The 18,536-nt window shown below is 37.3% G+C and overlaps 1 protein-coding gene across 4 annotated transcripts in view; it reads right to left on the minus strand.

The window, feature by feature from the left end:
* LOC122802629 overlaps positions 1 to 18,536 on the minus strand; it is a 1,172,105-nt gene that overhangs the window by 514,578 nt on the left and 638,991 nt on the right. For all 4 annotated transcript variants that reach the window (XM_044072319.1, XM_044072318.1, XM_044072317.1 and 1 more), the window contains 2 exons: positions 9,819 to 10,043; positions 8,507 to 8,713 (listed from right to left, as the gene is read on the minus strand). In XM_044072319.1, the coding sequence (XP_043928254.1) occupies positions 8,507 to 8,713; positions 9,819 to 10,043 (432 nt within the window). The remainder of the gene's footprint in view (positions 1 to 8,506; positions 8,714 to 9,818; positions 10,044 to 18,536) is intronic.

Raw genomic sequence — 18,536 nt, forward strand, 5'->3', positions numbered from 1 at the left:
CTGCAGCACCAAGAAAACGTCAGTTTGAGAGAGGAATGTGATATAAAAGAACTTGAGCAAGAGGGAATGTATAAATATTTGGGAATCGATGAAGGATAAGCAATAAAACATGAACAAATGTGAATAAAACGTAGTAAGGAATACTTTAGAAGACTTAATCCTGAGAACAGTGTTGACATCTAGGAACAAAATCCAAGCTATAACAAAATTTGATCTTCCTGTCCTAACTTACAGTTTTCGAGTGACAGACTAGTCCTAAAACGTGTTGGCTAGATTAGACAGGAAAATAAGAAGGATGCTGCATGCTCATCAAATGATTTATAAAACTCAGTGTATACCAAGATTATACATTCCCTGTTCTAATGGAGGGATGGGCCTCCTTGAAACTGATTACATGTATAGATCTGCAATCGTGGAACTGCACACATATTTGCTGACCTCACAAGACCCAAATGTAGTGGAAGTTTTGAAACATGAGGAGAATAAACCTAAGATGACTTCTCTGCTTAGTCTAGCAGAAGCATATAGATGTCAAGCAGGAATGAAAATCAAGCAGCAACCGAATGTGACAAAAAACAAAAGAAAGAATGCAAGGTAAAGGACCAGATGAGAAGGCAGGAAATGTGGAAAATGTATAAGTATAGAAAACTTCTGGAAGAGCCCGATGTTGATCAGGATTGAATGCAGGAATGGTTAAGGAGAGGTGAATTCAAACCAAGAGATGAAAGGTTAATATTAGCGGCAGAAGATAGTGGGCTATGTTCACATTGGTTTACAAAGTCCATTGAACATGTGGGAGCAACAGACAAATGTAGGTTTTGTAAAACAGAATTGGAAACAGTTGCACACCTCATTGCCAGTTGTGATGTACTAATGGCAGAAGGACTGTATACTGAAAGGCATAATGATGTGGTAAGACTGTTGCACTGAGGATTGTGCAAACATTATGGTACTGAAGTGGTTGGAAAACACTGGAAACATGAGCCACAAGCCATCATAGAAAATGATGAAGTCTACATCACATGGGATCATCCATTACCAACAGTTCAAAAGACAGATGCTAGAAAACCGGACATAGTGGTCCTTGAAAAGTAGATAAAAGTAGCATTGATCTCACCACACCCAGTGACTACAGTGTCTTGCGTACACAGAGAAACAAAGTCCTAAAATATCGGAATTTGCAGGCAGAAATGAGAGCAATGTGGAAGAAGGATACACAGACATTTCCAATAGTAGTAAGAGCAATGGGTCTTATAAAAAAGAATCTACAATTGTATTTAGATATGTTACCAATATATGTAATTCCATATGAATTGCAGAAGGAGTCATTACTGGGCACACTGCGGGTGCTGCGAGGAGCACTTCTGAGTGACATCAAAGATTGAAATAATACTAATTTCATGAACTTTAATCGTACTTTGACTTGTGCATGGGGTCCATTCCTGTCATGGTATTAGAAACCCAATAGATTTGGAGAAATTAAAAAAAATGCAAAAGTCATGACAATGACTGTTTTACAGTGGCTTCAGCAAACAGAAATCATTGCATGACACTACTTCTGCCAAGCCAGATCAGTGACAGTTTAACTATGATTAAACAACAGACTGGGTAAATCATTTGTACCCACAGGTGGCCTTGATACCCATTAATAACAGTCACCTTATTGACCATTTACACCTCAAACATCTAACTGTGATTAAAAAGAATGACTACACTAAAATATTCTAACTTGCTTCTCACAAATGTACACTTAGCTAGAAAGCCAGATCAGTAACTGTTTAACTTCATCATGACAATAGGGTCAGTCATTTTCATCCACAGACAACCCCAGTATTTAGCAATTATAGTTATACAACAGTTATAGTTACTTTGGTGACTGTATACACTTCAAATGTCTATGTTAAAAATAGGACTGAGCATAGTAATGCATTTCAAGTAAGTTTCACACAAATGCACAGTAGGTAACTTATTAAAATTTACTTCATACAAATGCATAACAGTCCTGCCAAACCAGATAAATGATTGTTTAGCCTGAGCAAATGACAGCAGAGTCCATCACTTTTTGGTGCACTGACTATTAGTACTGAGAAATTATAGTCATTCTGTTGACTGTGTACACATCTCAGCTTTCTGATGTGATAAAATAATGGCTACAAACGTATTTCAACTTTATTTCACACAACTGTAGCAAAAGTAAAATATTCAGACTTGAGTTGCATAGATATGTAGTAATCCTGCAAATTTGGAATAATGACTGCTTAGCTTGAGCAAATTAAATCAGGGTCATTTTAGTCACAGGTGGCCTCTGTGGGAATGGGTGTCCAGATAGCAGCCTTACAAATACTTGGGGTATGGTGTGTAACCTCCCCAATCCACGTTTTGCACAAGTAAATACAATTAGCTAATCAATTTGACAAGATATGTTTCAGTGACTCAGCAACCTTGCATTCCATTCACTGAAAAAAAAATGGTCAGACTGCTTCATAGTTTTATTTCTTTTAACATAATACCTATATGCCCTGTACACAGCATTGAAATCTAAAGTCCTTTCCACCTTGTTTTTATGTTTAGGAAAAAAAAAAGAGAAGTACCTTTACAAATCGATTTAATTTGAGTACAATGACCACTTTGGCCATGAAAGAGGGGTTGCTCTCAAACTCACACTCTCCTTGTAGAAAACAGCATAAGGCTCTTAGCACAACAAAGCTTGAATTCAGAGATCTTTCTAGATGAGCTGAATGCAAATAAGAACGTTTTCCTGGATAATAATTTCTGATCTACTTTACAAGGACTTAAACAAGAGTAATATCAATGTTTGAGGTAAATTTTTCAATAACAATATTAAAATTCCATGCAGGAGCCATTGAACATGTATGAGGCTTCAAAGAGAAAATGACCTTTAGAAGTGGTTTAACAGCTTAATTAGATAGGGTATGTCTGGCTCAAAAGACAAACAATCAGAAATGGCTAAAATGTATACTTTTATGAAGAATATGCTAGATCAATATTAAACAAGGTACCCACATATTGTAAGACATGAGACACTAAGGTAAAAGATGGTAAATTTTTTTCTGTTAACACCAATGAACAAATATAGCGTATTTAGTGTTGTATGATGTATGATTTTCATGCATAAATCTTCTTAACTTCTTTTAGAGTGGAAAAAACTCAGCTGAAAAAGTGTGTTTCTGAAGTATCAGCCTGACATACTCCAGACTTGAAGGTTGAGAGACAAGACACTAGAGATCTGGATGCAGCGTCAGGCCTTCTTGCTGAATAATGTGTTTGTAGTGGTGATGCTGTGTAAAAGCATATACCACCCATATTTGCATCACAACAGTGAACTTCATGTATTTGCTCACAACATGCTTTTATAAAGATACTGCATTTATTTTCCCTTTTTACATTTACCATCAAATCTGGAACAAAGGGGGCTGGTGAAAATCCATAAAAAACATGATTCCAAATTATTAAGATGACATTATTTGCTAGGGCCTGATGATGAGGAAACCTGGAACAAAACAGTGTAAGTTGATAGGCCAGCTGCAAATAGATCTACTACTAGATATCCCATCTCTTTATTATGTACACAGAAATGTTTCTATTCAGTTTCCAGTCAGAAAATAGTTCACTAGACTGCTCTGCTGACTTAGAATGTAAATGTCTTTTTCACTCTCCGCATTTTCTAAACTGCTGATAGTATCTGGTTGGTCAGCTCTATTAAAGTGCACACAATCAGTCACCATAGTATCTCCATGTCCACTAAATGGTTAAGTTGCTGTATGGAATTTCCTTCAAAGAACAACATGACCTTAGGACACAAATCGGGTAGATATTTAGTGAAAAAAAGATAACTGTCCATAGAATTCTTCAGGAATTTGCTGAATGAACATTGTCTGAATGCTTCTCATCTTCCAGCAAGCCTATACTGACTTAAAAAGATAAATCTTAATTTATCTCATTGCATCCGAGTGATGCCTTAAGGTGCATCTGCAGTTAACTCCTACTGACACCTCTAGGCATCAAAAAATTGTTTGTTCATATTTGCATCAATAATTCCAAAACCATGTTATGTACAAGGTTTTAAAAGATTTCATCTTAAAGCTTACACAATGGAAAACTCAACTACATTAATATTTGACCTCTGTCTAGTGCAGTTAAATTGGTATTGTTTTTTATATTAATTTATAGAGATATAATTTTCACATTTTTCTAAATATCTCAATAACCAAGTAACGCAGACAGAACTCATTAGCCCCGTATGAAAGTCTCAGGTAGGTGAATAAAATACATTATGTGTGTAACTTGAGTGGCTGCTGAGATATTGTAAATTGTTTACAAAATATTACAAATGTAATAGTTAACTGTGTTTACTGTGACTTATAAAATAAAGACCTAGAAAGTATACTTGTGTACACTTAGCATAAATGTAGATGTTCGAGTGTATTCACTGTTGCAGTCATTACATTTGGGTAATCTGCTGGCAGGTTGCCCTCAGTCGGCCTGATTAACAAGGTCTTGGGTCCTGCGTCGGTTGCTGTCCCTTCTTCCATGACGTCAGGTCATCAGGGGTATAAAACATGCAGCAGACGTCATTACATCAGTTTTTCTTGCCCCAGATGTCAGGTGCCGTCCTAATGGGGAGCAAATAAAATAAAAAAACACAAAATTATTCCTCCAACCAAAAGCAAATACAATGCAATAACTGGAGCCAGGCACTTTGTGAATACCCTGGGCACAGTAGACAAGCCAAAGGGCAGTGCAGAGAACTGATAATGCAAGTAGCCTGCTTTGAAGCGTAGGTATCTTCTGCAAGATTCCCTGATTGGGATGTGCATGTATGCGCCTTTTAAATCTAGAGCTGCCAACCAGGCATATTTGCCTAGCATAGGAAATAATTGGTGAAGAGTCAGCATCTTGAATTTTGGAATCTCCAGAAAGGTGTTTTAGAGTAGACAAGTCCAGGATTGGACGCCATGATTTGTCTTTTCTGGGTACCAGAAAAAGCCTGGAATAGAAACCTTGTCCCTTTTCTTCTTCTGGTACCGGTTGAATAGCCCCAATGTTTAAGAGGGAAAGTACTTGTTTTTGAGCCTCTGCCCACTGATTTGGGGGCAGGTCTGGCCATCTGTTTGGTGATGGCAACATGTGGAAATGAAATCTGTATCCCTGGGACACTGTATTTAAAACCCATTTGTCCTGGGTTATGAGTTCCCAGTTCTTTGCATGAAGAGCAATCTTTCCCCCCAAAGGGGCAGTTAAAAGGTAAGTGCTTGGTAATTTTAAAAGGAAGTCATTAAGACTGTTTACCAAAGGGGGGTGTCTTATTTCCAGATTTGTAAGTGGAGGCCCCCCCACTGCTTAGTTCTGAGAGTCCCCTGGGACTGAAACCTGGGGCTTTTGCTGTGTCTGGGTTTGGCTTAAGAGGATCTGGAAGGGGCTGGAAAAGACCAATTCTTAGTAGGCCAATGTCTACTAAATCTTGGAGTTTGCACCTGTAAGAAATCTTTAACATTTTGCATACATTTAGCTTTATCTTCCATCTTTTTTAGAACTTCTTCAGCCTTATTGCCAAACAGGCGGTCCTGATTTAAAGGAGCATCCAACAATTTCACTTTAACATGATCAGGCAAAGATTGCTCCTTAAGCCAAGCATGCCTTCTAAGCACAGACTCAGTAACAGTAGCCCTGCAGGAGGCCTCTAAAGAACCAAAACCACATTGCAAAGTATGTTTTCCAACTTGTTCAGCAGAATGCATTAAATCCTGTAAATCTTTATTTTCCACACAGTCAGGAATCAATATAATTTTCTGTTTAAGCAGTCCAGTAATATGCTGTTGATATTTTAACATATGAAATTGACAGTTTAAAACTCTGATTGCCAAGGTTGCAGAAGTATAAACCTTTTTACCCCAGCTATCCAGCACCCTGGAGTCTCTATCAGAAGGGGTAGGATTTTTAGCAGTAGAAGCCTTAATTCCCTTGGGCCCCTGAGAAATGGTGTCTGGATCTGCAACAGGATTTTTGAAAGGGAACTTGTGGGACTCAGGAACCCTGTAGTATCTGGCAGGTTTACTAGGAGCCGGAGGCAGGGAATCAGGGGCCAAACTGGATTCCGAGAACACATAATCAAAAATGTCTAGTACAGGAGGTATAGCCAAAGGCCTATGTTGAGGCAGAAGGAAGAAATCCTTAAGCCTCTTTTTTGAATCAGAAAATTCCTGACTTTCCCAATGGAAATGCTCCCTTAAAGTATGTAAAGTTTTCCCAAAAGAAAAATCCTCAGGAGGGGAAACAGAGGGAATGGAATCCTCTGCATCAGAATCCTAATAAGTAGGCATGGACAAATCCAGGTCATGAGAAGAGTTAGAAGAAACATAATCCTGATCAGAAGATTCATAATCAAGCTCAGCCCTAGGCCTCTTAGAAGGGGGGAGGGGGTTGACTACCCCTGATTAGAGTAATTAGATCTTCAGCCATTTTGATCATTTGTTTTTTAGGCATAGGGGCCTGAACATGTGGCCTGGGCATTTTTTAGACACAGATCAAGATTTAGGCCTTAGTAATGAAGGTGGTGTCGATTTAATATGCAGGTCTGTAGGCCTGAATACACCCTCAGAAGCCGGTGCCTACACAACGGCTCTGGAACCCATCCAAGGTAGAGACATCTGCGGGTTCCATAGGTGAAGCATCTCGCAGCATACCGGACTCTGAATGGGTCTCAGAAGAGGCCTGCGAATCAGAAGTAGTGGGTATCAGGGGCTGCGAAAGCATCTCACGGAGTACCGGCGAACTGGTGACTGGTTTAGGAGAAGCGTCGTCGGCAGTTTTGGACCTCGGCGGCCTGTCTCTGTCTTTATCTTTGCGTTTTTTTCGAATCCCGGTAGTCAGATGGCTAACTGACGACATTTCTGGATAATTAAACAGAGAATCAAAATATTTAGAGGCAAAAATGTACCGACGACGGATAGCACGCTGATTAAATAAAGCACAAAACTGACAGCAAGGTACATCATGGTCAGGGCCTAGGCAAGGAATACAGTACGAATGAAAATCTTTATGAGGTATTTGCTTTCCACAAGTAATGCAATTGTTAACTTTTACTGACATCGGAATGGAGCAAAAAAAGTTTCCCCAACGGGGTACTTAGCTTTAAGTTGAAGACTTCATTTCTGAAACTCGAAACCGAAAATTTCAGGAGTTGGCCGACCAGCACTTCCGAACTGCTTCTGCTTCGGGCACCACACGGCAAGAAAGACTGATGTAATGACGTTGGCTGCATGTTTTGAAGAAGGGACAGCAACCGATGCAGGACCCAAGACTTTGTTAATCAGGCCGACTGAGGGCAACCTGCCAGCAGATTACCCAAATGTAATGACTGCAACAGTGAAACATGAAGAACATTCTAAAGAATACTGCCACTATAAAAGTAGTTTGCAGCAAAGAATTTGCCATTTACACTTCTTCCATAACCTCTATAGTTCCAGAGATATGAATATTTGCTTGAAATGTGAGGACATAATTTGATTATGTCAAAATCCTTAGACTACGCCCATTAGAATTTACAGTGCAAACTTCCTGAGCTCCATTGGAGTGAATGAGTTGTTGTTGTGTCTTTCGGCTTTTCTCGGTTAGGGGTCGCCACAGCGGAACTCCGGTCCACTAATGATTGGCAGTAGATTTTTACGTACCAAGTTGCCAGCTCTGACGCACAACCTTCAACGAAGGTACGCCCATTCACGCATGTCTCTATGCAGAGATGCTCTAGCTGAGTATCGAACCGGACAGCGTCTTACTGTGAGGCGACAATGCTACCGCAGCACCACCACCACGGATTTTATTGGAGTGAATGAGTTATTTTATTTAATGATATTTCCTGCAACATTTCTCTCTAATCTTTCCCACCTGGACCACCCCCCACCCAATATCTACTTCATAAGATGTCAGCTAAGTCAGAACTCTCCACAATTTACTACCTGCATTAATTATTGGTGGAGCAAAGCCATCTATTGTGATTCTAGTTTCTGCCAACTTTATCAGGTTGGCCAGATGGACCAGGGACAGTGACAGTTTGGACAAATTATAAATGCTAAAGTTTCAGCTGGCCCATGCTAAAGGCAATGTTGCTTGATTACAAACAGCATCAAATGACGTTCTTCATCCGAAAGTGGCCTTGAGGAGCCAATCATGAACTATCTACACCAAAAAAAGACTATACTGGTCTCTCTATCACTAACATTTTCTGTCCAACTTTTGTTGCTACCTGGGATGGTGACAAATTAACTACAGTGAAATACTGCAGTATGTTGAAACATCTACTGTGAGCCTGACTGTTCCTGTGTTTTATTCTCACTGGAACTCTTTCCTGGGTCTCTTCTGAAAGTAGGCCATTGTAACAGTAATATCTACACCATCTGCACAAACGAATACCAGCAAATAGCAGTAAATCTGCAAGTACTTGCCTTAGTACACACAGCATGTGGTGATAAGTACTAGAATATCTAACCTGTAGAACGTGTCTCATCAGTAATAACTTGCTGGTCTTCAGGATGAAAAGGAAAGGATTGTTCAGTACTTTCTGCATCACATTCTCCTACTGGCTGTTCAGCTGGTTTTTCAAAAGTCACACCCTTAGCTTCTCGGACAGCAGTTGAAATGAATGCTTGTTCAGATGACCTATAGTCACTGTTTGAGTGAACTGCTGCACTGGAAGCTGTAAAACAGAGACAACTGTCTTAGTGTTTAGAGTACTGACAGCCCTCTTAACAAAGAAGGAAAGTTTTAGATTAAAATTTAGCATTTGGGTATCATCACTGGTGTCCTGCAGTTCTTTAATACTTCTATTTTACATGCTAGAGTGGATAAATTAGTCTGGATTGGCCAATGGAATGTGCATAGTCAGTGTACTACAAGATGTAATGTATAATGCAGAAGTGGTGTGATGTAGCAGTCAACACCAGTGGTACTAACCTTACCATCTATATTTAAAACAAATGAGAAAGTGTTAAATTAGTACTACAAATAATGATCAAAATGGTGTTTTACACATTTTCTTATTCCCATTGTTCTAGCCTATTGCACCAGCATCTCCATGGTTAATACTAGCCAAAATGATAACCAACATGTATAGCTCACAGTGGTCGAGCTTCACTCTATCACCAGGAATGCTCTGTTTCCTCAGCAGGAAAACATCATATAATGATACAAATGTGATACATGCACACTTCTGCATGCAGTCACAGGGCACTTGGTTATACACTATCTCCCCCCTTATTCTCTTTCTGTTGTGTAGATCACTGCTTGGCACAGAATTACTATTCAAAGAAATGCATTCTCTCCCTACTACAGCAGACATGACACAGGTTTTCATCAGGGGAAGCCAGGCTTGATCATGAAAATCAGTTGCCGGCATAAAATATGATATTCTAAATTTAGCATTGCTGGTGACAATAACTAAATATTTCACTATATAAAGCTAAGAGGCACATTAACTGAATGGTATGCTACAATATCAACTGTAGAATCAAACCAAGCCATGAATAAGATTGCAGAGATCTTCTTTACAGCAATAAAGATCAAGCTGTTTTAAAAAATTAAGTGTGTTACTGTGGCTAGAAGTTAAAAATCAAAAATATTTTTAAATGTCTGATTTTTATATAATTAAAAATTTCAACATACTTTAATTCATACTCTAAGTAAAAATTACATATTACACACGGTTAAACTTCGATGAACATTTAAGAAATCAAATAAAAGATTAACAATATAGGGAGAGAGAGGGTGAGATACAGAAATATGACTAATCCAACATTACACACCATGATTTCTCTGAAGTGATGTCTCCTTTAAAATTAAATCACTTTTATTTCCTTTGTATGTTGGCACACCATGACCTGATTTAATCAGCAGTTCCTGCAATTTCCCCTTGAAGTTATCATTGGACGGATTAATAGATTCAAAGCTCCATTCAAATATTCCTGCCAAGTTCTGCAAGGCAATCTTTGCTGCTTCTTGTTCTGCATCCTTTAATTTTCGTCTACCATCTAAAAAACATGTGAACATTTGTCACATTTACAAAACATAAAGAAACAGGATCATAAAGTAAATTATTGTGTACTGCTATGGTATAGGAATTTTATAATTTGTTACATTTGTGCCACAACAGTTATTTTAGCCACCACTGATCACGATGAATAATTACAACTAAGTAAGAAGTACCAGATATCTGAATTTCTGCATTTGTTTGTAAATTTCAGTACAAAAGAGGTCTTAATAGATCCAAACAACCAGGAGGCTGATTGCTTCCTGATCTCCAGTGCTGTCAAGGCTCCAATGAGTCACCACTCAAAGCGTATGGATAAGGGATGTGACGTCAAGCAACTTCTCAGTGTTAAGAATATAAGGGAGCTCTGCCTTTATAGATCATTGCAAAATAAGCAAGTCAACATTAATGAGTTGTCATTTTCCCTTAGAAGTGATACATTATAAAATAAGCAGATCTGAGAAAGTAGAAAGAGATCCATAATGCATTGGATAGCATTTCAAACTTGTCTAGCTTTATTTAGGAAAGAACTAGCAGTTATTACAACCTTTGACTTTAACAAATACGTCTGCAGGACTTTTCTGTCACTTAGCCAACATTTTCTCCATTCTTGCCTTCTTCCTCTTCAGACAATGATCTTTGACTACACTCTGACCTTAAGGAAATCTCTTGTGCTAAACCTCAAAGATCTGTTGAGAAGGATACCCTCCCTTCCAAATACATGTTTAATGCCACTGAAATAATTCCCTGGCTTCTCAAGTTGGCTAGTAAGGTGCTCCATTTCTGAAAGTGTACAGTTCTGTTTATAAGAGATTTACTGGCCTGCTGCAGAATAGGAGTCTATCTTTTTTTTTTTTTTATTTTTTAACACTTTTATTATACAACGACCCCCCATTAATATTCCAAAACGTGCACGCTGATTGGTTGTAAATCAGACTTACACTAATGGAAAAAGGTCCGGTCGCCTGGACTTTTTCCATTAGTATAAGTCTTTTTTTTTTTTTTTTTACAGCAACGGAGAATGCAAGATCTCCGTTGCTTTTTTTAAAGCTGTCTCGCTATGTTAAATGGGTTTAACATAGCGAGACAGCTTTAAAAAAAGCAACAGAGATTCTCCGTTGTTTTCTTTAAAGCTGTCTCGCTATGTTAAACTCCTTTAACATGGCGAGACACTTTGTAAAGAGCAACGGAGATCTTGCTTTCTCCGTTGCTTTTTTTAAAGCTGTCTCGCTATGTTAAATGTTTTTAACATAGTGAGACAGCTTTAAAAAAGCAACAGAGATTCTCTGTTGCTTTTTTTAAAGCTGTCTCGCTATGTTAAACTCCTTTAACATAGCGAGACACTTTGTATGAAGCAACGGAGATATTGCTTTCTCCATTGCTTCCACCCACAGCTCTGATGTACTGCGTAAGCATACGCATGCGCAGTACATCAGAACTGCCGCAGAATACCAGACAGCTGCGGAAGGGCAGCAAGGAGGCATTATACAATGCCATTATTTAAGAAAAGTAATTATTTTTTTTCTTAAATAATGTCATTGTATAATAACAATAACCCACGTCTGGGTGTGGGTAACGCTGGATTTACCCATGGTTGTCTTTGTTTGGCCACTCGGGCTTCGCCCTCATGACCAAACCACACCAACCATGGGTAAATCCAGCATTACCCATACCCAGGCGTGGGTTATTGCTATACTGAATTATCATGTAAGACATAGGCAAACATACCTTTATATAAAATAAAACAAACCATTTTGACATATTCCCAGTTGCAAATATTATACATTAGATATTTTCTTTTCTATATTTATCATCAATTCAACATTACATAAATTGAGCAATTCCTGTCTTCCCTTAAACCTCACTTCTCCTCTAAAACATTATCCTGCAAGTATTGTTCACACAATTTCCATTTTTTTCTATGTAATTTGCTCCTACCCTTTTGCAAAGATCCCTCTTCCAGTTCTCTGTTAAAATATTCAATACTTCAACTACAATTGGTTTGATGTTTATTTCTATTTTCTAGTAATTGTTTTTTTTCTCAGCCACTAGAATTAAACTCAACAAAGCCTTACTATGTCTAGGTGATTCAGATCCTGTATTCCATCTAAAAAAAATAATTTCCTTTGTTGCACATATTTGCTCATCCAACATTTCTGACAGAGTACTCTGTAAGGAATTTTTAAAGTCTGCTAACTCATTTCTTCGCCATCACACCTCTAAAATTTGACATCTACCCAAGGAATTTGGAGTCTGCTTGGGGAATAAAAATACCTGTTAAAACATTTAAAGAAAACATCCTAAACCTTCTAGACTTTGTTGCATATTTGGGAGCCATACGTTTGTCCTCCCACTGTTTCTTTGTTAATTGCTTACCCAATCCCTCTTCCCAATATTTTCTAACTTCTGCTGAGTGATTCCTATAGATATTGTGTAGTATTTTATACACCCTGCTAATTATACCCTTTTTAACAGTAGCTTTTGTTTTAGATTCAATTAAAAACTCTACTAGGGCAGGCCTTTCACTTAGTATTCCCCTATCCCTTTCTCTTTGCCTAAACTCAGATACCAATCCCCCATTTAGGGAAGATAGTCTCTATCCTGCAATCCAAATGTCTTCATGGCTTCTTCCCATTCTATTACCTTTCCCTTTTTAGTTATTTGCTCCCAATACCTTGGTTCCTTTGTTGGTTTCCTCCAGTAAATTCTAGGCCCTACTTGCTTATTTTCTTTTCCCCTAATTGCAGATATTGCTATTGGCAAAATCTCCTTTTTACATTTCTCGTGTTAGCTTAGTTCTTAGAATACTGTCTGCTACTTTGTGAATATAATATTTTGTGTGTGTGTTATTCTCCTTATGGATCTGCATACAAAATCCCACTGTCTCCTTATTTCTTGAATTTCCATCCTTCTTCATCATCATCCCTTTCCACTTTGAATTAGAGCTTTCTACTTGTGTTATGTATATGAGCCTTAACTATGTAGCTCTAAAGTATTCCTACAAATCAGGTTACACTAATCATCTTCTATTGGAAGAAACAAATTATCTCACTTGACCATTGCCCTTTTCCCCTCCCAAATAAACTCTTTCAGCTCTTTACTAATTACTGTCCATAACTTCTCTCGTTGAAAAAAAATGCCTGACTTGTGTATAAAACTGAATGGAATAAAAATATTTTCAGTGCTAGTATCTTGCTATTCATATCCATAGGCAGGAGCTTCCAGTTTCTCAGTTTTTGTACTGTCTTTTGTTTAGTCTCTTCCCACATATCCTTAGCTGCCATAACAGAATCCTTTTTAATCCATACTCCTAAATACTTAATTTTACCATGTCTGCATATATATTCCTGAACCAGTTCATGCATGGTTACATAGCTTATAGCTATAACCTTTGCTTTATCTTCATTAATTTTATATCCAAAAAAAATCCAGAACTATCTCAAAATGTTCCACAACACAGAGATGTCCTTTTCTACTTCCTTCAGGTATAAAATAATATCATATGCAAATAAAGTCAACTTTTCTTAAGCACCATACCAATTACATCCTTAAATTTCTGAGTTCTTTATTTTCTTGGACAATGGTTCTAAATATAACACAAATGGCAAAGGGGAAGGATGATACCCCTGGCTGGTTTCTCTCTTCAGATAAAATTTATCAGAGAGGAACCCTTCCACTTTGATTTTTGCCTCTGATCTCTCATATATACATCAAATTTACCTTATTATTTTATCAAGAAATGCATATCCTTCCATTGTACTACTCGTAAAATCTCAGCTTACTCTGTTGAATGTTTTCTCTGCATCAAGACACACCAATAACATTGGTATTTTCTCACATTCTGCTTCACTCTGTATCATCACTGCTCTCTTAATGTTATCAAATCTTTGCTCTCCTCCACAAAACCATACTGGTCCATATCTATAAATTTTGATATCACCTTTGCCATTCTTTTTGTCATTATAGGCATAAACACCTTATAATCATGGTTTAAAATTGAAATGGGGCTACGTGAAGCTGGATTAGATTGGTCTTCACTGTCTTTAGTTATTACAGCCACCTCAGCTTTATTCTAGTATGTTGGTGCCTCCTCTCCTATTAAAATACAGTTAACAAAAACATTCCAGACTTTTATCACTTTCGTCTCTCCTAGCTTTCTCAACTTCCAATGGAATATTATATATTCCTGGAGACTATCTTGCAGATTGGTTATACAACACCATTTTTATTTCACCTCCTCCTGTCATAACTGTTAGTCGTTGAGCCTTATGTACTTCTAACTCTGGCATATTTAAGCCTTCCATAAATATTGCCATTTGTACTTTTTTTGATTTCCCCACCTCTGCTTTAGAAAAATGTTCACCAACTGTCCTAAACATCTCCAATACCTCTACAGGATCTTGGATTATTTTTCTTCTTATAGGCTCTCCAAGTTTAGCAACAACCCTTTCTACTTTCTGTTTCCTAAGTCGTTGTCCCAAAAGTTTTTATGCTCTGGAGTCAATATAAACAGTTGCTAGACAACAATCTTTCTAAACTCGTGGTTATTATCTAGGTACTCCCTTATTTTTCCTTTAGCACTATGCAGTTACTCCTCTTCTTGTCTTTTGAGACTATCATTATTTTGTAATATGCTAACCTTTGTCAGCCCTCTAAATAATTCTTATCACTTCTTAACCTGCTCTCTTATTCCTTTATTTCTGCCCTATTTTTACACTCCACTTTCATTTTATCCCACTCACTAACCATAACTTCTGGAGTACTTTCCATCTTCCCTAATAATTCCCAGATAATTTCCACTACCCATTCATTAAACTCCTTTTCTTTTAACAGCTAGGTGGGGAAGCACCACTGTCTCATCTTTACTTCATTACCCTGCATTTTCATCTTAGTAATTATTGGTGCATGAACTGAAATAGTTACTGGATACATATATATATTTTTTTCAATTAAATGCACATGTTTCTGTGAAATGCAACTTCTATCTAGTCTAGCGCAGTTATTGTACCTTAGCAAATAAAAAATGAAAAACAAGCTGAAATATTTATTACTAAAGGAAAACTTGACATTATATTCAGTGTTCTCATATTTACTTGTTATTACTTAAAATGTATTATATTAAGCCAAGGATCTTAGTCCAAACATTCACCTAAGGAAAAGTAAGAGAAAAGAGATCAGTTCTGCATGTGGTATGATCTGTGGACTTCTACACACCATCTCCCACCTTAATAACCCAAGATTATAGCATATTAACTTAAACATGCTTTTCTTCTCTTTTTTTGCATTGTAATGCCTACATTTCTTAATATCAAAAAAGAAGAAAAAAATGCATTTTTTTACTTTAATAACTTTATCACTTATAAGAACAACTAAAATACCTTACTATAAATATAGCATGCAATTTATACTGCAAAAAGTTTTATACAAATACTGTTAAGAAGATAAATTGTTTTACTTACAGTTATTATTTTCCTTCCTCTTCCTCTCCACACACTGTCGTTCCAAACATTAATGACATGACGTAGGCAAATGGCTTTCAGTTCCCCACAAGTCTGACAAAGTCAACAAAACTCCATTCTTTGCACTTATTCTTATAAAGCAATATTTTACACATGTGATTGATGCTGTGAAGTCTCACATTTATTCACTACTTTCTGTGTTGCTCAATTTCTTCCTGTTCATTCAGTTCTACAGTACTCATTTTTTTTAGTTAAATCCTGTGATTTTCTCTCTCTCTCTCTCTCTCATTTTCCTTTGTAGCAGTGAAAAGGGTTTCAATGGCAAAGTCTCTCCAGGTGCTTTATTATCAGAAGAATGAGAAGCAGAGTCTGCTTCTGCTTGATGGTTCATTTTTTGTTAGACAAACTTGCATTTCTTCCTTAGCTTGTTCTGCATCAAAAATTACTTTGATCATTCAGGAAAAAGTTATTCTAAAGACATCTGGATACAACGGCTTGAATGTCACATCTGCATCTCAACATTCCTTGATTACTGGAAAAAATGTTTCTCTTCTGCCTAGTGTACAGTGAATAACCATTTTCCACAAACACTTCATCCTTTTGCCAGAGTTTTGTCAGAATCAAATCCTTCTGCTGGTAGGTTTGCATCTTTACTAATAAATGTCTGCTTTCTCATGGCCATATTTGGAGCATACACACAGTGTGCCCTTTCAATTAACAGTTTCTGCTGTGGAACACCAGTCTCGTTCCTTATCCTGCCTTCGTAAAATTAATACAGTTTGTTCGTTCTTGTTTCTCTGGTACTACAGAAAATCTCAGATTTTCCCTAGGTGCTCTGTCCTTTAGTTCTACCATTTTTTGAAACATCCCTTCTTGAGCCTCAAAACCTCTTCATTTCGACCTGATTTTTTTCAGTTTTCTCAGCTCATTTAAATATCTGTTTAACACTTCTTCCATTTTTCCAGTCTTTTGTTATTTGAGTTGATATTTACTCATTTATTTTAATCAGCTCTGAGCACATTTGACCTATCTGTTCCTCTAGATTACTGGAAGTTACATCTTGCATCAAAGGTGGAGCTTAAACTGTTTTTGCTTTACAGCTGCAGGATTCTTCCCAGTCAGTGTTTTATCTTTACCTTTTCTAGTTGATTTTCTTTCAGGCTCCCTTAGTTTGTTCTTTGCAGGCATCCAGACAGTGCATTTACTAGCCAGTAACAGAATTTTACTCAGACTGACAATACCAGTTATTTCCCAGTTTCTGTTTTCACAAGGGAGAGATGAAGTTAAGCTGTTGATCACTGTGCAGCCATCGTCCTGTTGCCTAATTTGTTGTGCTAAAAGTACTTGTGCTGTGAAATTATTATACATCTGGCAGTTGGCTTAGAGGATTAAGGAGCTGTTACACTGCTTCCTGTGGTTCAGTGGTGCAAGGTTTGATTCCCTTGGCTTCCATTGTCTAGCTGTATGACTCTGGGCAAACTGCTTAACTGGACACCACTCAGGGGTTGAGTCTAAAAAAGGGTGATGGAGATCAGTACTCCAGTCTTTCAAACAAATACAAATACATAAATAAATAAATATCAAAAAACAGTTGCTTAACAGCAATCTTTCTGAATGCATGCATATTGTCCAGATACTCCACTATTTTCTCTTAAGCAGTATGCAGTTATGCCTTTTCTTGCCCTGTGAGACTCCCCTTATTCTGCAATGCTTTAACTTCGTTAGTGAATTATTCCTTATGACAATCATACATTTATATATATGTAAACAAACCATACAGACATATTTTCAGTTGCAAACATTATATATCACATATAATCTTCTATATAGTCATTGTCAGTCAAACATTACACAGCTCATTCAATTTTTGCCTTTACTTAAATGACATTCCTCCTACAAAACATTATTCTGTAAGTACTGTTCTCACAATTCTCATTTTTTTTTTCTATGTAATTTGCTACTACCCTTTTCTAAAGATCCCACTTCCAGTTCTTTTATTACTGTCACTATATTCACTACTTCTAATATGGTTGGTTTAGACTTTGAATTCCACTTTCTAGTAACTGTTTTTTTGGTAGTCACCACAATTGAGCTCAGCAAGGCCTTACTATGTCTAGGCAATTCTGATTCTATATCACAGCTCAAAAACTAATTTCCTTAGTTACACCAATTTACTGATCCAGTATTTCGGACAGAGTAGTCCGCAGGGTATTTTTAAAGTCTGCCAACTCATTACAAGCCCAAAAAATATGTTCACAATTATCTCTTTCTTCCTAATCCCACCTCCAACATTTGTAATCTACCTGAAGAAAAATTCTTTGGAGTCTGTGTGGGGTATAAAAATAACTATGTAAACACTTCCAAGCAAAAATCCTAAATGTTCTAGACTTTGTTGTACATTTGGGAGCCATACATGCATCCTTCCATTGTTCCTTTGTGAATTGCTTATCCAATCTCTCTTCCCAATCCTTTCCAAAATCCTCTGACTGATTTCTACAGTTACTGTGCAAAATTTTGTATGCCCTACTAATTATACTTTTTTTTTTAACAGCAGCTTTTGTTCTAGATTCTTACTAAAAAATCAACCAGTGCTGGTCTTCACTTAGGATCGCTATTCCTTTCTATTTGCCTGTATTCTGATATCAATCCTCGGTAGGGAAGGCAGTCTCGAGCATGAAGTCCAAATATATTCTAGGCCTTTTCACATTCTATTACCTTTCTATCTGTCATTATTTGCTCCAAATGCCTAGGTTCCTTTGCCAATTTTCTCAGGTGAATTCCAGCCCCCTCTTGCCTGTTCTCTGTACCCCTAATTGCAGTCATTCCAATTGCGAGAATCTTCTTTCTCCATTCCTGTGATGGCTTAGTTCCTAGAATACTTTCTGCTACTTTAAGAATATAATATTCTGTATGGCTACTGTTATTCTCTTTAAGGATCTGCATCGATAATGCCAGATTCCTCTTACTTCTTGAGCTTCACCCCTGTTTCATTACCATCCTTTTACAGTTTGAATTACAGCTTTCTGCTTGTGCTA

This window comes from Protopterus annectens, chromosome 5.part0 (genome assembly GCF_019279795.1).
Source record: "Protopterus annectens isolate FY-2018-M chromosome 5.part0, PAN1.0, whole genome shotgun sequence".
Lineage (NCBI taxonomy): Eukaryota > Metazoa > Chordata > Ceratodontiformes > Protopteridae > Protopterus > Protopterus annectens.